Below are 23,281 nucleotides of genomic sequence, written 5' to 3'. Positions count from 1 at the left end.
TTCACCCAATCTTGGATTCAATCTTTTTGTCAACATGTTCTCTTTCAATTAGGACTGGTTTTATATTTTGATTTGCATCCGAATAATCATAGGCCTCATTTATTTGAGAGTAGGCATTTCATTTTTTGAGTATTTTTTTTTATTTTAATTTTTGAATAATTTTGGAAATATTAAATAAAATCTGAAGAAAATTGGTATTGTTGATCACACTAGTCTACTCTAATGTTTCACCAGGAATTTTGTTTTGAAACTTTTGTTTTGTAAAAAATATGGCACATAGTCACACTTGTGGTGTTCCCGGTCAAAAATGACCTGCCTATAAAAAATTGCTTATAAATCACTCATTATACCATATTTTCACTCAATCTTGGATTCAATCTTTTTGTCAACTTGTTCTCTTTCAATTAGGACTGGTTGTATATTTCTGTTTGCATCTGATTAATTGTGGGCCTCATTTATCTGAGAGTAGGCATGGTCAAAAATGGTCACAATGGCCGACCATTGAAAGTGAATGGGAGAGACTGAAAATAACAGAATAATTTAGTTTTCAGGAGCATGTTCATTATTTTCATGTACACATATGAGCATATGTGCTTGCAAACATCGAGCCCTTGGACCTGTGCATGTATCGATACATTTATACACACGCTACCCAGACACACACACGTTAAAACACACAAACTAAACACATTTATTTGTAGGAGTCTTTTATCCGAGCTTATGCACCTCAGTTTTTGAGTGAAAAAAGCATTATTTGTTAATAATTTTGTCAATATTGTGAAAAAGGTGATAAAAAGTTTCACTGTTGATCACACTAGCCTACTTTAATGTTTAACCAGGAATTTTTTTAAAAAATGCTTTTATTTTGTACAAAATGGCACAAAGTCACACTTGTGATGTTCCCGGTCAAAAATGGCCAGCCATTGAAAGTGAATGTAGAAGATTACAAAACACAGGGCTTGTATTTTGAAATGCTTTAATTTTCAGAAAAGGGGTGCACAGTAACACTTGTGCTGTTCCCTGACAAATCTGACCATTGTGACATACAAAAAATAAACACATTAACGCTGTCATATAGAGAACACAAATCAAACACTGTTCATTTTCTTTCAGTTTCCCAAATTATGAACTAACCAAAATAAGAAACTGTGACGGTCTCTGTGTTAACTCATGCAAGTGACTAACAAAAGCATTTTTAAATATGCCTGTGCTATCACATGATGTATATTTGTAAATATTGTCTAGTTCTGTGTGAGAACCTCACAGTTCCAAAACAAAATGTCATAATATTTTGTCTGGACGCTGTGATGAAACAAGAACATGAAAGAAATATTAATTTTGAAGCCGGGTCACTGCAGTCACGGCCAGTTTGTGTTTGTGTGTGTGTGTGTGTGTGTGTGTGTGTGTGGTAATGTCACATGGATAAATGTATATTAGATGCAGGTTAGGGTAGGATCAAATTTCTCTCTGTGGAAAAGAATGTGTGTAATACTCAAAAAAGTTTGTGTGTTTAACGTGTGTGTGTCTGGGTAGCGTGTGTATAAATGTATCGATACATGCACAGGTCCAAGGGCTCGATGTTTGCAAGCACATATGCTCATATGTGTACATGAAAATAATGAACATGCTCCTGAAAACTAAATTGTTCTGTTATTTTCAGTCTCTCCCATTCACTTTCAATGGTCGGCCATTGTGACCATTTTTGACCATGCCTACTCTCAGATAAATGAGGCCCACGATTAATCAGATGCAAACAGAAATATAAAACCAGTCCTAATTGAAAGAGAACAAGTTGACAAAAAGATTGAATCCAAGATTGGGTGAAAATATGGTATAATGAGTGATTTATAAGCAATTTTTTATAGGCAGGTCATTTTTGACCGGGAACACCACAAGTGTGACTATGTGCCATATTTTTTACAAAACAAAAGTTTCGAAACAAAATTCCTGGTGAAACATTAGAGTAGACTAGTGTGATCAACAGTAGCAATTTTTTTCATAATTATTTTTTTATATTTCCAAATTTACTCACAAATTATTAGTTTTTTACTCAAAAAATGAGATTCCTACTCTCAGATAAATGAGGCCCACGATTAATCAGATGCAAACAGAAATATAAAACCAGTCCTAATTGAAAGAGAACAAGTTGACAAAAAGATTGAATCCAAGATTTGGTGAAAATATGGTATAATGAGTGATTTATAAGCAATTTTTTATAGGCCGGTTATTTTTGACCGGGAACACCACAAGTGTAACAAGGTAACAAAACCCCCACAAAAAAGTAAGAAAATTTCCCCCAAAAATTTGAGATTTAGTTATACCCTTTGGGAACAAAGTCACTAAGTTTCAGTCCAAAGCGATAACATTAACTAGTATTTTCAGGAAAAAGAAAATCTTCTCCGGGTCAAATTGACCCGAACACCACATGAGGGTTAATGTCGTTGTGTTGTGCACTACTGGGCCACCGTAGATAGGTCCTCGATTCGTCCTAACCTCTCCCACCCGCGCTGTGGTACGATTCGAAAACTACGTACACCTTGTTCGACGAAATATTATTAAAAATGTCCAAAACACGTAAGTATTTATCATATGGTTGCATTACAAAAAAATAAAATGCATTGTAACATTGCTCGTTTTTCATTATCCACAAAACTACTAAAATATTTGGGTTACTTAGTAATTCACGTAATAAAATTGTGACTATGAACCCTCCCACAATGAACGAAGAACAGCAGAAATGTAGCTCATTTCGCTCAAACAATACATTTAGTTTATTTGTGAGGAACATGCCAAAAAGTTGTTATTCCAGGACAGGTTATTCCACTACTGCACAATCAGACTTTTAGCTTGTAGTGATCAATTTAAAGGACACGTGAATTTAAAGCACCGGTGGAATTTGGCGTCACTGTGGAAATGGCCTGGACATCTTATGGACCGCGTGAGGTTAATGAGTAAATTATAGCTTTTGGGCGAAGTAGTCCACAGTTTGTGTGTGTGTGTGTGAATAATGACAAACAGTGTAAAGTAAAACTGAGTACACAGGTTTTATGTTTGTTCATGTAAAACAGCAAATGGCAAGAACTTAAAAGTGCAACAGTTCTCTATGAGAGAAAAAAAGCTGTTCTGCACCATTTAAAATATACATTTCTAATTAAGAAGGTCTGTATTTTCTCAGAATAAAACAATGTATAAAATAAAATTAATGATCCAACAGAATTGTGCCATGCAGTATAACATGAATTTAGAAACTAAAAGAAATAAGCAGTGGTAGCTTTTACATTTAGTAGCGATGAGCATTTATCCCCAACTCATAAAAGGAAAACCAGGCTTTTTTTTTCTAAAACACTACTAAATATTTGCTTAAATATAACAATTTTCCAGTTTCTAAAGAAGCAAAACCATGTAAAAGATCCCTTGATTTGTACAGAAAGTGGAGGAAAAACTCCAAAAAGTACATTTACACTTTAAAACTCTATACCACACAATAAATAGATCTACACTTTTTTTGAGAGAAGCTCTTGATTACACGACTCCTACAAAGAGTCCAGGAAGATGCTAAAACTTTCCATTCCAACACTTGTGGGACCAAACATCCCTGAATTAAAATCACAATAAATAACTAAAAACAGCTATTTACAGGAACAACAAATCATTGAGACAGACCTGAACAGGATTTTGTTCTGATATACTGTGACTGTCGACTATCAAGATCACAAAACCTTTAGGACACAGACTTAAAAGAGGCTTTAAAATTATTTCATTTCTTTGAAAAATGCAGGTCATGTTAAAGAAATAATCCCTCTGCAACAATGTTGTAGTCTCGCAGATTGCACAGGGTTATTAAAAGTAAATTATGTCTTCAACTACGTTGTCTTTGGTTTTACGGTGTCCTGGCTGGGTGGTGTGTGTGTTATGATTGTGGTTGTGTTTCCTGATGCCGTTTCCTGTATGAGAGGGTATGGAGCTGGATAACTGCTCTGAATGGACAAACATATCTACAGAAACACCACAGAAATGGATTAACTAATGCACAAACACATATGAGTGGTGAATAGTTTAATGACTAAAACTTTGAAGATAGTGAAAGAGAATAAAAGGCAGAATAAGAAATGATAATTCACCACCCCAAAAAAAAAATCATACAGGTTTGGATTAAAATGAGGGTGAGTAAATGAACTTCATTTCTAGGTGTACTATTCCTTTAACAAAGAAAACTGAACTTTTTAACCAGGAACAGAACCAATCCCAAGACAAAAGAAGCTGAACTTAAGGTGAGATACGGAATCAAGAAGTTTCACCTGGATGGAGCCGGTGGGGACTTTTGGACCTCATGGCTCTTAAACTGCCTCCTTCCTTTCCTAGACCTTTTATGGGAAGTACCTGGGACACCTCTAAGCCAGCTTGAAGTGTGAAAAGACAATAAAGTTAAATTAAAATCAACTAAATCTTACTGATACATATTTACTACTGCCCAAAAGGAAAACATCAGCTCACAGAATGCAATGGAGTTAGTAAAGCAGGTCATACCTGCGCTCTTGGTGCGTTGGTGGGAGTTTCTTTGCTTGCTGTGCTTCTCCTTGCCTTTAGTTTTGTCAGCCAGCTTGGTGGGGATCTTCTGCTGGACAGAGCTGGCTTTGGGGAATTGGTTGGTGGTGCTAATGAGGTGTATGGGCACTTCTGGTTTAACTGGAATGATGGTGATGCTCTCCCTGCGTGGTGGTACCAGAGGAGGCCTCTCGTCGGGAGTACCCATATTCAATACAGGGTAAGGTGGAGGTAGCTAGAAAGGAATGCAAAGTTTATGCATATGCACATATTAAGTACTTTAATTGTGATTTGTATTATTTTGTCATCCATTATACCTGTTTCCGTTCATTTTCCATGGGAAAGGTTGCAGTGTTCAGTACATTCTCCTTTTTCTTATACTTCTTCTCCAGCTGCTCCAGCTTTTCTCTGTCCTTCTCCAGCTTCTTTCTGTCTTTCTCCAGCTTCTCTCTGTCCTTCTCTACAGAGCGTGTGGAGTCTCGGAGCCGCTCCAGATCCTCCTGGTATTCTGATTTCCACCTGGCCAGTTCCTGTTTATCCACTGCCAGCTTGTTTTCCAGTTCGCTGCATTCCAGCTCTCTCTCCCTCAACTTCTTCTCCCTGAGTTCTGCCTGCGCCCTTTGCTGCTCTCTTTCCTGCTCCCACTGGACCTGCTCCTGTCGGTGCTGATTCTGGAGCCGCTGGAAGTTGGCCAGCTCCTCGCGCTGCTTTTCCAGGTTCCGATGTTTTTCATTTTCCAAGAGACTATTGTTCCGGGGTCGGGACATCAGCTCCTCAATAGTGGCGTGTTGTACCACTATGTGGCTCTCCAGCTGCTGGACGAGGGACTGAGTAGGGAAGGGGACAGAAGAAGAAGAAATCTTAGAATGATTTGTGCTGATCTGAATCTACACAGATGAATCATTTATTTAAAATGATAAATCAAAGGTAACAGATAATGAATCATTTGATAATTATGAGAGTGAAGCACTATATGAAATGCACATTTAAAGTGTGTATCACCTGAAGGCTGTAAATCTTCTGAGACAATTTAGTTACAGTGTCATAAAGCTGTGGAGATAAAAACAGATTATTTCCAATTAAAGATAAAATTAGTTTGAAGTAAGGGAACTACACAATAGAATATTAGATTATTACACACTGCAATCACTTATGTTAGTTTGTGCATACTTTTGTTCATAATAAAGGTAAAAACTTAATCAGAAACAAAGAAGTGCTCGTCACTCCATAAATTACCTAAAAATATATCTGCACAACAAACAAAGAAAAAAAATTTGCAAATAAATTTGGTAATGAAGCAGCTGTTCACTGTGGTAAAATGAATGATTTTGGAAATAATGTTGTTTAAGAAAAAAAAAAAATACTGGATAAAACATTAGTAATACTCACCTTGCACTCAGTTTTGATTACAATACAATTAATTTGGACAGGCGGTCGCATACATTTTCTTTTAATAATATTCAAAATTTTTTAACACTATCTGTCAACTTTCAGGCATACTGAATAGGCGGCTTTAGAGTTATCAGAAGTTTTGGGTAAAAGCATCTTCTTCATTCCGAACAAACAGAATAATCAAAAATGAAATCTCACCTCTGTTTTAAGAAAGAAGCCTGAATGATATGCACTCCAGCTCTGTATAGTTATCTCCTCCTCATCTGCCTAAAGAGTCAAAAGCAAGAGAATACAATCTGGTTTACACTCCAGTACCACTGCAAAAAATAACAGGTATGAAACTTTAGTGTGAGCTCACCGACAGCTCCAGGTATTCATTAGAATAAAGCTCTCTGTGCTGAGGGTCTGAGTTGTCCCACTGACTTCCGTCTCTCTTTCTTTCCATTAAACTATCAATACCATCTGCAAATAAGTCCAATAGTTAATGGGAATGAATATAACTATTAGACTAGTGTCATGAAATAGAGTAGATCTTTTTGGAAGCTTCTCTTACTTCCTGGCAGCATACAGGCATCACTGTCAAAGCCTGTGAAAGCATCGGGTCTCTTGTATAGTGGGACCAGATCCATCCCCTCTCCAGAGGAAGGAGTTTGGCCCTGCTCACATGTTAACAGCAATTTCTGTAAAATCTCCACTGAAGAAAGATTGAAAATAGATTAAAATCAACAAAGCTTTAGTATTCAAATACATCACATTAATCTAATATACAGATAAACGGATGTATGTGTGTGAAAAAATATTATAAAAGATGTTAAAAAAAAATCAGATCAATTCCTATTCTGTGTATATTTGAGCTCCATGAGATGAGATGTCACACCAGGGAACATTCGCTTGCCATTTATTGTCACTGTCAGGAACTATTTATTACTATAGTGGAAGGATGGCATTTAATGAATTTGCTTTAAGAAGGTAACATTTAATTTTTGTATTGTGGTAATCGTTTTATAAAAGCAATAAAATAACTGCTTAAAATAATATAGCATTAAAATAAAGGTAAACCAAGTTATCTCTATTCTACAGAGCTGTACTTTTACACCATAAAATATCAATACTGAATATAAACACAAATTTCCTTTTCTGCTGTGCAGTGAAAGTCTCACCATCTTTTATGGCTCCAATGAGAAGTTGGTCCCCCTGAAGGGGCTCTGCTGCATTCCCATGCAGCAGATGGCGCACACTTGGTGAGATGTCAGTAACACCTGTCACATAGGCTGCAATGCTGGAGAATAAACTCTGCTTCTCTTTAAGGAGCAGCTCGATCAAGGCATCACGCACACAAAGATTCCCTACCATTCAGAAAAAAAAGAGACAACATTGAATGTGATGACAGCTCATTTTGCAGCAGAGAAACAAAGACTAAAATCATAGATTGTGATACAGAAATGTGCATGTTACTTTGAAAGTCTTTGATCCTCTCAGGAAGTTCTCCTGGCTCCTCTTTCTCCTCTTCAGGACAGCTGAAACAAAACCAGAATACTGATTGTAAAAATAATCCCAGATAAATCTTAATATAATACTTATATACAGGTGCTGGTCATATAATTAGAATATCATCAAAAAGTTAATTTCACTAATTCTATTCAAAAAGTGAAACTTGTATATTACATTCATTCATTACACACAGACTGATATATTTCAAATGTTTATTTCTTTTAATTTTGTTGATTATAACTGACAACTAAGGAGAATCCCAAATTCAGTATCTCAGAAATTTTGAATATTACTTAAGACCAATACAAAGAAAGGATTTTTAGAAATCTTGGCCAACTGAAAAGTATGAACATGTAAAGTATGAGCATATACAACAGTCAATACTTAGTTGGGGCTTCTTTTGCCTGAATTACTGCAGCAATGCGGCGTGGCATGGAGTCGATCACTCTGTGGCACTGCTCAGGTGTTATGAGAGCTCAGGTTGCTCTGATAGTGGACTTCAGCTCTTCCGCATTGTTGGGTCTGACATATCACATCTTCCTCTTCACAATATGGGGTTAAGGTTAGGCGAGTTTGCTGGGCAATTAAGAACAGGGATACCATGGTCCTTAAACCAGGTACTGGTACCTTTGGCACGGTGTGCAGGTGCCAAGTCCTGTTGGAAAATGAAATCTACATCTCAATAAAGTCGGTCAGCAGCAGGAAGCATGAAGTGCTCTAAAACTTCCTGGTATACGGCTGTGTTGACCTTGGAGCTCAGAAAACACAGTGGACCAACACCAGCAGATGACATTACACCGCAAACCATCACTGACTGTGGAAAGTTTACACTGGACCTCAAGCAACGTGGATTGTGTGCCTCTCCTCTCTTCCTCCAGACTCTGGGACCCTGATTTCCAAAGGAAATGCAAAATTTACTTTCATCAGAGAACATAACTTTGGACCACTCAGCAGCAGTCCAGTCCTTTTTGAAGCGAGACACTTCTGACGGTGTCTGTTGTTCAAGAGTGGCTTGACACAAGGAATGCGACAGCCGAAACCCATGTCTTGCATACAGTACAGACCAATAGTTTGGACACACCTTTTCATTCAAAGAGTTTTCTTTATTTTCATGACTATGAAAATTGTAGAGTCACACTGAAGGCATCAAGGGCTATTTGACCAAGAAGGAGAGTGATGGGGTGCTGAGCCGGATGACCTGGCCTCCACAGTCACCGGACCTGAACCCAATCGAGATGGTTTAGGGGTGAGCTGGACCGCAGACAAAAGGCAAAAGGGCCAACAAGTGCTAAGCATCTCTCGGGGAACTCCTTCAAGACTGTTGGAAGACCATTTCAGGTGACAACCTCCTGAAGCTCATCGAGAGAATGCCAAGAGTGTGCAAAGCAGTAATCAAAGCAAAAGGTGGCTACTTTGAAGAACCTAGAATATGACATATTTTCAGTTTTTTCACACTTTTTTGTTATGTATATAATTCCACATGTGTTAATTCATAGTTTTGATGCCTTCAGTGTGAATCTACAATTTTCATAGTCATGAAAATAAAGAAAACTGTGTGTGAGAAGGTGTGTCCAAACTTTTGGTCTGTACTGTATGTCTGTGCATAGTGGTTCTTGAAGCACCGACTCCAGCTGCAGTCCACTCTTTGTTAATCTCCCCCACATTTTTTAATAGGTTTTGTGTCACAATCCTATCCAGGGTGCGGTTATCCCTATTGCTTGTACAGTCGTGGCCAAAAATTTTGAGAATTATATAAATATTAATTTTCAAAAAGTTTGCTGCTAAACTGCTTTTAGATCTTTGTTTCAGTTGTTTCTGTGATGTACTGAAATATAATTACAAGCACTTCATACATTTCAAAGGCTTTTATCGACAATTACATGACATTTATGCAAAGAGTCAGTATTTGCAGTGTTGGCCCTTCTTTTTCAGGACCTCATCATTTCGACTGGGCATGCTCTCAATCAACTTCTGGGCCAAATCCTGACTGATAGCAACCCATTCTTTCATAATCACTTCTTGGAGTTTGTCAGAATAAGTGGGTTTTTGTTTGTCCACCCGCCTCTTGAGGATTGACCACAAGTTCTCAATGGGATTAAGATCTGGAGAGTTTCCAGGCCATGGACCCAAAATTTCAACATTCTGGTCCCCGAGCCTCTTAGTTATCACTTTTGCTTTATGGCACGGTGCTCCATCGTGCTGGAAAATGCATTGTTCTTCACCAAACTGTTGTTGGATTGTTGGAAGAAGTTGCTGTTGGAGGGTGTTTTGGTACCATTCTTTATTCATGGCTGTGTTTTTGGGCAGAATTGTGAGTGAGCCCACTCCCTTGGATGAGAAGCAACCCCACACATGAATGGTGTCAGGATGCTTTACTGTTGGCATGACACAGGACTGATGGTAGTGCTCACCTTTTCTTCTCCAGACAAGCCTTTTTCCAGATGCCCCAAACAATCGGAAAGGGGCTTCATCTGAGAATATGACTTTGCCCCAGTCCTCAGCAGTCCATTCACTATACTTTCTGCAGAAGATCAATCTGTCCCTGATGTTTTTTTTTGGAGAGAAGTGGCTTCTTTGCTGCCTTTCTTGACACCAGGCCATCTTCCAAAAGTCTTGGCCTCACTGTGCGTGCAGATGCGCTCACACCTGCCTGCTGCCATTCCTGAGCAAGCTCTGCAATGGTGGCACTCCGATCCCGCAGCTGAATCCTCTTTAGGAGACCATCCTGGCGCTTGCTGGGCTTTCTTGGACGCCCTGAAGCCTTCTTTACAAGAATTTAACCTCTTTCCTTGAAGTTCTTGATGATCCTATAAATTGTTGATTTAGGTGCAATCTTAGTAGCCACAATATCCTTGCCTGTGAAGCCATTTTTATGCAACGCAATGATGGCTGCACGCGTTTCTTTGCAGGTCATCATGGTTAACAATGGAAGAACAATGATTTCAAGCATCACCCTCCTTTTAACATGTCAAGTCTGCCATTCTAACCCAATCAGCCTGACATAATGATCTCCAGCCTTGTGCTCGTCAACATTCTCACCTGAGTTAACAAGACGATTACTGAAATGATCTCAGCAGGTCCTTTAATGACAGCAATGAAATGCAGTGGAAAGGTTTTTTTGGGATTAAGTTAATTTTCATGGCAAAGAAGGACTATGCAATTCATCTGATCACTCTTCATAACATTCTGGAATATATGCAAATTGCTATTATAAAAACTTAAGCAGCCACTTTTCCAATTTCCAATATTTATGTAATTCTCAAAACTTTTGGCCACTTATTCTACCACATCTTTTCCTTCCCTTCACCTCTCTATTAATGTGCTTGGACACAGAGCTCTGTGAACAGCCAGCCTCTTTTGCAATGACATTTTGTGTCTTGCCTTCCTTGTGCAAGGTGTCAATGGTCGTCTTTTGGACAACTGTCAAGTCAGCAGTCTTCCCTATGATTGTGTAGCCTACAGAACTAGACTGAGAGACCATTTAAAGGCCTTTGGAGGTGTTTTGAGTTAATTAGCTGATTAGAGTGTGGCACCAGGTGTCTTCAAAATTGAACCTTTTCACAATATTCCAATTTTCTGAGATACTGAATTTGGTATTTTCCTTAGTTGTCAGTTATAAATCAATAAAAATAATAGAAATAAACATTTGAAATATATCAGTCTGTGTGTAATGAATGAACATAATATATAAGTTTTTCTTTTTGAATGGAATTAGTGAAATAAAATCAATTTTTTATGATATTCTAATTATATGACCAGCACCTGTATATATAAGTCTTTTTTGTTTAGATAAATGTTTATATATAGCTATACGTCCAAGGATAAATATAAGTAAGCCATACAAAAGTTGACTTTCACTGCAAATTGCAACTCATCTGTCATTTTCTTCAATGCACGAGTTTGTGATTGTAATAGTCTGACACACTTTTTAATCTGTTGTTGCTTTGGGTGTGAGAAAAGCGCATTATAAATAAAATGTATTATTTTTATAATTATACATTTCTATTAAAAACAAAAAGCTGTTGAGCTTTCTATTCCTAGAAATCTGAAAAAAAAATCAGTTTCCACAAACATTTCAACATTGATAAGATATTAAGACATTAAAACTTAAATCACTAAGAAATGTTTCATGTAATAAATGTTATTTTAATAATATTTCAGATTAGAATAATTATCAAATAAAGAAAAATCTTATGAATCTTTTATCTTTAAAAAAAAAAGATCTTACGATCCCCAAACTTTAACATTAGTGTATTTTTCAAAAATGACTGCTTATAAAACACACCGTTCCACGGCCTTCCAGATTTGGTCTTTCCAGCTTTTGCGCTCCTCTCCGGAGGAGGTGTGAAACTCATACATCTCTGGAGTGTCTGAGGAGGCCGAGATCAGAAACAAGGCCTTTTCGTCATGAGCCACATCACGCACAATGAGCTTCAGCAATGAGATCACCGCAGGCTTACCGTCCTACAGGAGCACATTAGACAGCTGACATCTAATGATAATGACAATTGTAAACTAGACATAAACGACATGCCTAATTATTACATTCTGCTCACCAGAGAGGCAAAGGTGAGTCGTTGATCTTTCTCCAGTAACAGCAGCAAAACATCTGACAACAGCAAGACAAGGACATCTAAAGGCATATGAGAGAACATACTGATATGTCAGTTAGCTTTTAGATGAGCAAAGCAAAATTACAGATAATTACAGAAAGAAACAAGGCAAAATGGCCTACAACATCAGAACCCGAGTTGATGGGAAAAAACAAGAGATGAAAATGCAAATTAAACTATAATGTTTTAGTTAAAATCCAGTCATAATGGATCTGTTATTGGTACATTGATCACCTTTGCTTTTGTTAGAAGTTAGCCTCCAGTTGAGAACGCCCTCATGAAGCAGCTTCCTCTCACCCTGCAGCATGTCCTCTCTGCGGAACACTCTCCCATGGGTCGTCTTGACCTGGGACTTGGGTTCCAGCTTACTGCTCAAGTCCTTTAGCCGTGCTGCTTTCTCAAACTCATCAACGTGGGTATTTACTTGTGAGATGGTGCTTTTCAGCAGTTCCAGACCTCGTACAAGGTTCCTATGCTCCTCTGAGTCAACTTGAGATGTTGAATAACATAAAAAAAGAACCTTACTGACCCTTAACTTTTGACCATAAGTGTAAATTTACTTTTCAAAGTTCTAAAAAAACAATTCTATATATATATTTACATAAACTATATATATTTATATAAACTATAAATACTCAAAACAGAACATACTGTTTTCTCGAAAGAAAAATAAATCTACTTTTGTACCTTTAGTGTATTTAATGACATGTTCAAACAAAACTGGATACTTTGTGATACGCTGTGTTATAAGGAGAATAATCTCTGGGATTCCTAATCTCCGAACGATAGACAGCTGACATACTTTCTGAGGACACAAAATGGTGTTGTTATCAGTAAATGAAATGATTAATTGAATATTATTTATTAGGAATGGGTAAAAAAAAAAAAAAATTTTTTTACAAATGTGGTAGATTCAAAATCGATTCTCAAAGGCCAAGAATCTAATTTTTTTTTGGTATGATTATTTTATGTTAAAAATGAAATAACTTGATCCTGTTTGATCAAGGAATGCAACTGTTCTGACTTTTTTCAGCATACATTTTTCATCTTGCATCAAAATTCTATTGCATTTATTTAACATAATTGTATACATTTGAAAATGGGTTCTGTTTTAATGTACCCAAGTGTACCTAAACTATAAGAGTTTAATATACAGGTTTGTGGCTCTTAATTTTTTAAAATAAATATAGTATTTGTATTATATCTATATTCATTGAGTTGAATCGAGAATAGAGTATAGAAAATCTAATCGAGAATCGAAATCTAATCGAGAATCGAAATCGAATCGATTTGAGAGCTTGTGAATCGAAATCGAATCGATCTGGAACATCTGAATCGATACCCAGCCCTATTATTTATATATAAAAAAATACAATTATAAAAATACTTCAAGAAGTCCTATTAAAACTGGACAACAAAAGGTCAGGACTTACTCGTATAAAACTTTGGAACTTCTTGTTGTTTTGCATTAAGTCTTTGTAAAAGTTGACTGCATCGGTGTGGTGACTGCAGAACACTCCATAGCAGTATTGCATTCTGTCTCTTATTTCACCTGAAAACTACACACACGATTATACATGAAGATCAGTACAATCGTTAAAAGCAAAAGATTTATATAACACCAAAGGTTAATAAAGAAATATTCAGGATATTTACACACCAAAACTTTTAAAATCAGTTATAAACAATGCTTCATTTAATCAGGTGTTTTTGAAAGAAGTCTCTTATGCTCAGGATATGCTATTTTAAAAAAAAATCAAAAATATAATTATATTGTGAAACATTATAACAGTTTTCTATTTTAATATTTTTTTTAATTAAATGTACTGATGAATTTTCAGCTGCCATTACTCCAGTCTTAGGTGTTACACGGTTTTCCTAGCAATGTGGTTTATCATATTTACTACACGTTCCACAAAACTATTAGTAAAATGCTTGAATACTTTGATACTTAGTTATATGATGCAATGACATTAATACATTAAGTACAGCTTGAGTATCCAAATACTTTTTGGGGCTTTTTTGGCAACCTAATTTAATTTTGAAACAATAATTCCATTCATTTCAGGAAGCACCTGCTCCTTAGCTTAGCTCTGGGGAATGTGGACCCAAAGATCATATGAAGGACAATGGCTATAACTGACAGTTTGGTGATCCAAAACATGCAGCTAGAGAAATCAAAGTCTAATCCAGGTCAGTAATTGGTCTTTGTTGTATAACTAGCTATTGATCCTAAAGCCTTTAAGACCTATACATCTGGAAAATTGGGAATCCTTCGGCAGATACATAATAAAGATACCTGTGTCATAAGAATGTCTCCAATTCTGTGGATGCAGTAATTCTGGGTACTGCCTGGCTCAAAGGAATCGATTCTTCGCTGTTTAAGACGGTTGAGGAAAAGCTGGTGCACTTGCAGCAGGCTATCCACCTGTGGAAACAGTCTTTCCAGCTGTGTCTCATCCATTTGCAGGGTCTCACGCAGTTCCCGCATGTATATGCCCAAAATCAGCTTTATCGTCCGCACATGGTTTATTTCTGTCTGAATCAGCTCTGTCATGATAACAATAGCAGACTTTAAAAATATCATGTACACTGCAACTTACTAACTTTTCTATTACAATGAGACAAAAATGACGTAATAAAAACACCTACCATGTATTACATCCTGTCTTTTAATGTCCTCTTTGGAAAAGTTTTTTAAATATTGCTGGTCAACAGCTAAACTCCAGGTGGGAACCTCAAAGTCCCGAGCATCTGCTTCCAGATCTTCACGTAGTGCATTATAAAGTCCATCTGTGTAGAAGAGGAGTAAATATACATTTCCCTTAACATCAACAAACATATCTGTGATCATGACATGTTTAAATCACATAACTACAATTATTAAACAAGTTAAATATCCAACCGTCAATACTGATGGTGTCAGCAGGGTTTGTCAACGGGGAATTTGAATCTTCTGCCAAGGGCTTGTATCTCCCATAATCTATTTCTTCCATTTTATGTTCTGAAAAACAAAATAATAGCCAGAAGACTATTAAAATGGGTTTAAATAAACCAGTAAATAACAAATATGTTATTAAATCATCGAATATGCTGATTTGGTGGCAATTTTATTTTATTGTAAATTAAAAAACGATTAAATGATCGTAAACGTTTAACCATGAGCCGTTCGAAAATCGATTAAAATATGTGACTATTCAAATTGTTTGAGATGGCAAACAAATTGCAATACTATTTGTATTGTATCTCTGAGGGGAACTGACTATCTTTAGAAAAGTTTACCTATTATTTTCTTTTCATCTTACCGCTGAATAATGCATATTTAAAGTAGTGTTCATAGCATCTCTGCTTTGTTTACAGTGGTAACTCAGGAAACACTATCATTACTGTTCATAAGCGCCACCTGCTGTCAGAGTGTGTATCTGCATCTCATTCAGCTGTTTCGGTCAGATATGTTTTATGCAGTATAGTTTCACAAAACTAAAGTCAGACCATTCTGTTTTTGCTTAAAAAATTTCAAAATTATACATTCAAATTTAGATTAAAAACTACTCATGCTGCATGCATGCTGCATCTTTGTCTGGATCATGATTAAAATCCAAATGGAAAGAGCACAGACAAAGCCTTAGTTTGTTCATATTGAGAGATTTTTTTATTTGTGTAACATCTTGTGTGTTTTGGGGTAGGTTTTAAAATTTCAATTTAGCTTTGTTATATTTCAATTTCACAAAGAAACGTGCAATAATAGCATAATAACATGACACCTTTTCATTTACTGTATAATGTCTTCAATCTCATTTTGTAAAAAAAAAAAAAAAAAAAAAAAAAAGAGAAATTCGAATTGTTCAATCAAAATCATGAATCGAATCGACTCGTGAGTTGAGTGAATCATTACATCCCTACTGAAAACAGTGGTGGCTGCTTAATATTTTTATGGAAACAGTGATGCATTTTTTTCATGATTCTTTGATGAATAGAAAGTTGAAAAGAACAGCACTTATTAAAAACTAAAATCTTTTGTAATATTATAAATGTCTTTACCGTACCTTTTGATAAATTTAATGTTCTCTTTACTAAATAAATAATAAAAACATTTTATTTTCACAAAAACTAAAAAATTTAATGTCCCTAAACTTATGAACAGTGTAAACATCAGTTGAGCAAATGTTGCTGTTTCACGAGAAAAATCATTTTAAAGCAGATATACTGTTATAATACAGTTCCTGCCCAGAATGCCAGAGCACTGACCTGTGGCTGGAGTGATAACCAGAGGAGGTGAAGGCTACAGGATGCAGATTTATTTGTGCTGTAAGAGGGTCATGCCTGGTATTTCATGGAGCAGATACTGCCAAAGTTATGATGAATAATCTCTGTCTGAGTAAAGGAGCAGAAAATCAGCTTTGGATCTGCTACTTAAAAAAAACATTCAGATAAAATGCAAATTCCTTAAAAGATTATTATTTATTATTATTTAATAGGGCTGTCACTTGTGAAAAAAATCATTTTCGATTTTTAAGACATAAATGTTCGTTGAATCGATTCTAAAATCGATTTTCCATGTCTAAAACGTCAAATAACGTAAAGAGAGCGCAAAAGTCAGCGTTTTGGAAACGCAAAAGTCAGCAATATTTTTTATTTATTGGCATGAAGTGCAGAATAACAAACAGCAACAGGAGTGCAACAAAAGTGCAACACAAGTCACAAATTTATTGGACAGGAAAACAAGTCGATCAAAAGCATTTTAATTTTCGGGGTTTATTCACTATATGTCCAGCTGTTTAGAAGACGCGCTCCGACCGCACGGATGTCCCAGGGAAACTCAGGTACAGCTGCGCAAGGTGGGGGTATTACTGCCAATTTTCCACCACAAAAGCCGGTCGCTGTCAGCTTGCAATGGTCCTTTTCATAACACAGAGATTTTCGAACTAAAAGTGACAGCCCTTTTATTTAATACTATTAGGAATTACATTTAATAGTTAATGTCGTACCATTTTTTTTCTAAACTGACAAGTACAAGGCATTTTCTGTGATAATCGGTAACGTGACAGTTTTCAAGTCATGTCAAGTCGAGCTTTATTGTCATTCCGCTACATGTGGGGACATACAGTGAAACAATAAAAAAAAGCTGATAATGAACATGGATTTGCGCAGCTTGTCAGTTAACAACGGCTCTGTGTAGTAACTTTTTTTCTTTTCTTTTATCACTTTCACTTTAACAGCTGCTGTTAATGTGAAATCATGCACCTGATGGATTTTTATGCTGATTAGATGCGCATTAATCATCGGCTGATATATATCGCGCACCCCTAGTAAAAACACAGTTTTCCTACCAAATTATATGTAATATCTAATAATTATATTAATATTCAACTTGCATTGGAAAGGTTTCCATGACCTCTTGTGAGATCTTGGCAAAAATCTCACGATTTATTTCCACAACATGATGCATGATGGAATACACTAAGCCTTGAATACAGCTCTGGAGTGGTATTCGAGATAGTGTGAATTTAGTGTGTGCTAAGGGCACTGCGCTTTGGCATTTTTATGAACTGGGACAGTCTCGCACGCGCTCTCAAGTGGCCAAGACCACAAGTGTGGGTATTTGCACAAGGCATAAACCTATGCTGTCTGAGCCGGAAAGAGAGTTGATTAGTTCATCTTTTGAGTTGTTCTTTTGTCACGTGATGTGACAGCATTGGATAGAGACATTTATTTCCTCACAAACGGGTGCATAGTTTTTATTATTATCATCATTATTATAATTATGATTTAGTCTTACAGTTACGTGATGCGTTTTTGGTCTCAAATTTTAGCTTTTTATTTCTTACAGTATATAAATGTGTGAATTTCTGTCATGATGGTCTTTTCCAGAACACTGAATGTGGTGACAAAGGTAATAAAGAGTTAGCTGGTTATTATTATTAAGTCTCTTTCTGGCTCCAACTGCATTTGTTAAGCTATGGGGCTGTCATGTGATGAACGAACGACTCAAAAAAGACTCAAAAGAGGTAAAAGAGTACAGAACTCATAAGATGTTGCACATGCACGACTGAATGAATCACTCCCCGAGACGACTCGTTTGTTCCGAGTCACATTATAGATACATTCAAAATGAATGAATTGTTCAAGAACAACCCATCACTACTTCAGACCCGGATTTAAATGCAGCTGACTTTCTTTTTGTCTTTCTGTGGCTCTAATAAAGACTGTATGCTTCATTTATATATACAATGCTTCATTGACGCACATGCAATGCGTCAATAGCATCCTAGTAGACACAGACAAAAAAAAATAAAGCGGTGGTGCTACTGTACTAGTCCAGTTCACTGCTTGAAAATCAGGATACTGAAACTAATCTTGTTCTCTGAAATGGCAAACTGGTTTTGGTTTGTCAGATTCCTATGCTCTTGTCAGACAAGGTCAAAGAGCAAAAGACACATGACTTAGCAGAAAACAAGCTTGATTTTATTTAGTTTTTTCTTTTCCATGGATATTTATTTTTGGACTGTGGTTTAAGTTTTCACTGATAACAAATTCAGAGGGAAGTAAAAATGCTTATTTGTGTAGATAAATAATTAACCACCAACTCTGGGGACCCACCGGTGGGTCCAATATTGCATATGCCTAATTCTCAAAAAATCAAAATAACAGCTGAAGTGGTTAAAGTGGCCTTATCTGAGATAAGAAATGTTTCTTGCTGTTTTTTTTTATGTAAGGTTTAAAACTAAGCACACAAACCTACTAGCCAAATGTACACATAGGAGTTTTGTTATATAATTGTATAAATATAAATATTTATACAAATATAATATTGGCAGGTCTTTCAGCCAGTTCTATCAAACCTTTACAATTAATCCAGAATGCAGCAGCAAGATTAATTTTTAACGAGCCAAAAAGAATGCACGTCACACCTCTGGCTACCAATAGCTGCTCGCATAAAATTCAAGGCATTGAGGTTTCCCTACAAAACCACCACTGGCTCTGCACCCCTTTACATTTACCAACATCTTCCATTAGCTTGACATCACACATAACGTAGTCATGTTGGAAAGGTCATAAGTGACATAGCCGGAAGCAGCGACCCAGTGTTTACAAAGCGAACATTCAAAGAAAGTTAAAAAAAAATAAAAAGAAAAAAAGATATTAACATCTTGGATGACATGGGGGTGAGTAAATTATCAGTAAATTTTTATTATGGAAGTGAACTAATCCTTTAGTACAAAATCATAAAAATGGCAAGTATAGTTATTAAAGAATTAGAAAACTGCTGTTTGAAGTAGTTTTAGATGAACACACTGGAGGAAACTATGATGTGACTCATGTCAGCTGCCCAAAGGCTTCATTCTGAAAATAGTCAAGAGAAGACGAGACAATTCACAGGAAATCCAAAGAAACATGTTGACAAATGCACAACACGCTATGAGTTTATATATATACACCATAGGGTGTGTCCGAAAAAAAAAACACACTAAAGAAGAATCAATACCATCTGACACATCAAAGTAATGTAAAGAGTTTTAGATCCAAAAAGCACTTGACCCCACTGAATACTGAATAAATTACTTTAACTGAATAAAAAAAAGAGAGACATTCTTCAAATATCTTCTTTTGTGTCCCACACAAAAAGGAAAGTCATACAGGTTTGAAACGACACGAAGGAGAGTAAATGATAGCAATTTACAAATTTGTGTGAACTACCCTATAATTGTAGTTGTCATATTAACAGCTAAAATTGTTTTAACAACAAACCAAAAAGATCACTTATATTTAATACACTTACAAGACTTAAAAAGAACTCAGCTGTTGCAGTGACTCTGGCAACAGCTTTATCCTCAAGAAAGTCATGATACACCTTGTTAACAAACTAACAATGTTTAATAGCACTCAAACAATGTGTGCACTGCTATTCATACAGCACACTCATTCATAAAGACTAGCATGTGTAAAGTGCATTAAGACTAAATGAAAGAAGTGAACCAGAAGAGCAAACCTGCCCATAAACATGACTTGTGCTCCATTATAAGGTGTGGTATAGTGACTAGGATGCACATTTTGTACTCAAATTTAGCTGTACCTTGACGAATGGCGGTTAAAGGCACTGACTTGCCACTTCAAATTGCTGGGAGATCAAGTAGTTTCGTTGCATTGGCTGAGTCACACTTTAACACTCAGACCTCCCCTCAGCAGGGTTAATAATGGTGTTTTCCTGCAGGTGGTTTCGTTCACACTGAATGACAACTTCTGCTGCAGGCTGCACCTTCCTCGAATCATCTGCTGGATGAAGATGAATATAGCAGATCGAAATGCGGTTAAGGTTTATGCTTATCAGTCAAACAAGAAAATCAGGCTGTCCCAGTCTTGGTAAAATAACAAACACCCTCATTCCTTTACACGGAGCATAAGACACATGAAATGTGACTCCTCTACCATATTTGTTGTTCCTATAAACTAAAACCACCAATTCTGAACTATAACACTAAATCGAGGGAGGGCATCAGTTACATTAATATTAACTGGGTTTGCACTGGTGTGATCATAGGATGTTTTTGTTTTAGAGTTTTTGTTTACATATGCTGTAACTGATTTACTAGTTCTGTTACTGTGTGGAAAAGCCTGGCTTGCAAACCACCTCTCACACTCTCTCACACATCAACAGGCCAGATAAAATACAGAAAGCCTGCCTGTTTCTCACAACATGCATGTAGAAAGTAGTAGCAGAAAGCTATGAGTTTCATATTAGCAATAATATATATATATATATATATATATATATATATATATATATATATATATATATATATATATATATATATATATATAGGATTAATTGTATTTATATAGTCACAAGCACTTGTTCATCACATCTCGTAGCACTTCTTTCTTCTACTAGTAACTAACTATCCTAACAGTTATTATTAGTATATATTCCTGATTTACAGTGCAAGTACTTTTTATGAGACACTAGTATCTACCCCAATAGCTTCTAGTAATATTTCTTATCTCATTGGTTATTAAGAATAACCAAAGTCATTAACAAGACATTTTAAAAGTCATTTTATACCTGACAAAGATTCCAAAATACATTCAGGTGACACTTTTTAAAAAGATACATCAGTTAAACACCTCTAAATAAAATCAGTCTATTTACAATACAAACAGTGCAGACCAGTGAAATATGTTTAACAGTCATTGTAGTTGACTTCAAATGGGTCATGAGCTGCCTTTTTTTATGATTTTGCACTGTTTTGACTCCCTCATCTGAACGCTCGGTTTGAAAAGGTGTGGTGGATTGTAGACTCGGAAGTAAACGCCCACTGTATGATTGGCTCACAGCTGTGTATGTTTGACAACCTTCATCCTTCACAGGTGGATGCTGCTGTGATTTAGGTGAAAAATGCATAAATAGTATACATTTCAAACAATCTGTAATAACAAAGCAAGTGACCACATAATAAAAAAAAGTTACTCACACTTGTGTGGAGCGACATTATTGTCAGATCCAATATATTCCACACAGCATCGTTTTTTAGTTTCAGTCTTTCTGAAAATTCTGAACTGTACTTTGCTTTTTAACGAATCCACAGTAAAATGAAGTGGACAACAGACCAAGTTCTTATTGACGTGGTCTGGAACTTCATTATAAATAAAGTTCTTCTACTCTTTCCTAATGGTGAGATCAGAAGGAAGGCGATGCAAAGACTGTTTTTCCATAACTTGGCATGGCACAGCATCTTATTGTTTTTAGAGGCATCTTTACCTTTTGGTTTCTGCATAGACCTGCGTTTGCTTCTCTAATTATTTACACAACATGCTTGAATCGGTGGGCGGGGCTAAACAGGCAGAGATGTTATCAGACCCCTTTAAAGAAGGCATGATGGATGGTGGTGGTGCATCTCATTTTATACATTATACACACACACACACACACACACATATATATATATATATATATATACACACACACACATTTTTATTATAGTAACTAAAAGTTACAAATAAAATAAAATGTTACTTTTAATAAAATAAATAAAAAAAAAACAATTTTATTTCAGCTAGTTTAACAAGGTACTAAAATAAACAAAATAAATTTAATGAAAAGAAATAATAATACAAATGACAATAACGAAATTTCTAAAAATGTAACTAGATAATTAAATAAATAAAACTTAGTATAAACAAATAAAATAAAAATCCAGACACTTTGAAAAATAAAATTACTAAAACACAGTGTAATTGAACAGACACTAGTCACTTCTGGATTCTAAGGTATTATTGGAATAAGTTCTAGGTATGAAAGCTTACAAGTGAAACTGAAAAATATACAAGTCACTGTTTGATTGAAATCAAGTAAATCCACTAAAACAAAGGAAAACAAGTTTAGTCATCTTACAAACACAAAGTCACAGGACCCCAAACAAACCAAAAACCTCAACAGATCTTACACTGTTGAAACTAGTGTGATGAATAAATAAGTCATTAATCAGAGGAATGTAATGGTTGAACAGATAAACCATCCTGCATTTCCTCGTCATCACAGCAGAGTGTAAACACAGCCATCAACCCGACCAGAAAACATGCAAATTCACTGACCCCTCGCAACAACAAACATGCAATATTCTGATTAAAACACAAAGCTACGTTTGTGGTTGTTTCAGACCTTGAAGAGGCATCATTCTTAATTCTGAAGTAAAATCACAGTGAAACTTTTCCTGTTACTGATCTCATACGTGACGCTCATCTCAGAAGCACCCGCAACGATAAACGAATGTTATATCACACAAACGAATACAATAGCATTTAAATGACGTCGTATATCTCTAAACAAAAAACAAAAATATTGTTTAGAAGCAAAAACACCTGTTTCGTAAAGTATAAACCACAATGTCAATTAAAAAACACGAGGCCTCGATGACAAAAACTTTAAACACAAAGAGGCTCGCGCAAAGTGTAGATAATGTTAACTGTTACAAAGTTTATTTACTCACCATTTTTTAATAAGCATCACAATTTCAGCTTCAACCTGTTTATCCCGTTTATTCAGTATCCTCTCCTCTCCTCTCCTCTTTTTGACAGGAGAGTTTCTTCATCCGCCAGTCCGGTTACAACAAGTGCAGTGCAAACTTACAAGAGAACGAGCTCTACTCATGCACGCGCACGCGCACGAGCACACTTCGAGGCATGACGGGAACAGAAGGCGGCGGGGTTTGTGTTCACCTGGAGCAAAATAAATAAATAAATAA

General features: G+C 36.1%; 1 protein-coding gene across 5 annotated transcripts; it reads right to left on the bottom strand.

The window, feature by feature from the left end:
• Positions 1 to 3,022: 3,022 nt before the first annotated feature.
• Positions 3,023 to 23,223, bottom strand: LOC132154738 (rho guanine nucleotide exchange factor 18-like). 5 transcript variants are annotated; one of them, XM_059563405.1, is made up of 21 exons: positions 23,027 to 23,223; positions 22,632 to 22,722; positions 16,290 to 16,415; positions 14,947 to 15,045; positions 14,694 to 14,834; positions 14,341 to 14,591; positions 13,475 to 13,600; positions 12,729 to 12,846; positions 12,276 to 12,530; positions 11,985 to 12,061; positions 11,714 to 11,892; positions 7,393 to 7,454; positions 7,098 to 7,283; positions 6,491 to 6,631; positions 6,296 to 6,399; positions 6,136 to 6,204; positions 5,548 to 5,595; positions 4,863 to 5,372; positions 4,528 to 4,780; positions 4,299 to 4,400; positions 3,023 to 3,995 (listed from the first exon to the last, which is right to left on the bottom strand). In XM_059563405.1, exons 4-21 carry the CDS (start codon positions 15,035 to 15,037, stop codon positions 3,841 to 3,843), a joined length of 2,868 nt encoding a protein of 955 aa, XP_059419388.1. In that variant the 5' UTR covers positions 15,038 to 15,045; positions 16,290 to 16,415; positions 22,632 to 22,722; positions 23,027 to 23,223; the 3' UTR covers positions 3,023 to 3,840. The 5 variants fall into 5 exon arrangements, with proteins under 5 accessions (XP_059419388.1, XP_059419386.1, XP_059419387.1 ...); XM_059563403.1 differs by lacking the exon at positions 22,632 to 22,722 and adding an exon at positions 20,116 to 20,315; XM_059563404.1 differs by lacking the exon at positions 22,632 to 22,722 and adding an exon at positions 20,116 to 20,312.
• Between the last annotated feature and the right edge of the window lie 58 nt (positions 23,224 to 23,281).

The sequence above is a fragment of the Carassius carassius genome, chromosome 12 (assembly GCF_963082965.1).
Source record: "Carassius carassius chromosome 12, fCarCar2.1, whole genome shotgun sequence".
Taxonomy (NCBI): Eukaryota; Metazoa; Chordata; class Actinopteri; order Cypriniformes; family Cyprinidae; genus Carassius; species Carassius carassius.
The sequence above is the reverse complement of the archived record's forward strand: the minus strand, read 5'-3'. Positions and strand labels throughout refer to the sequence as shown.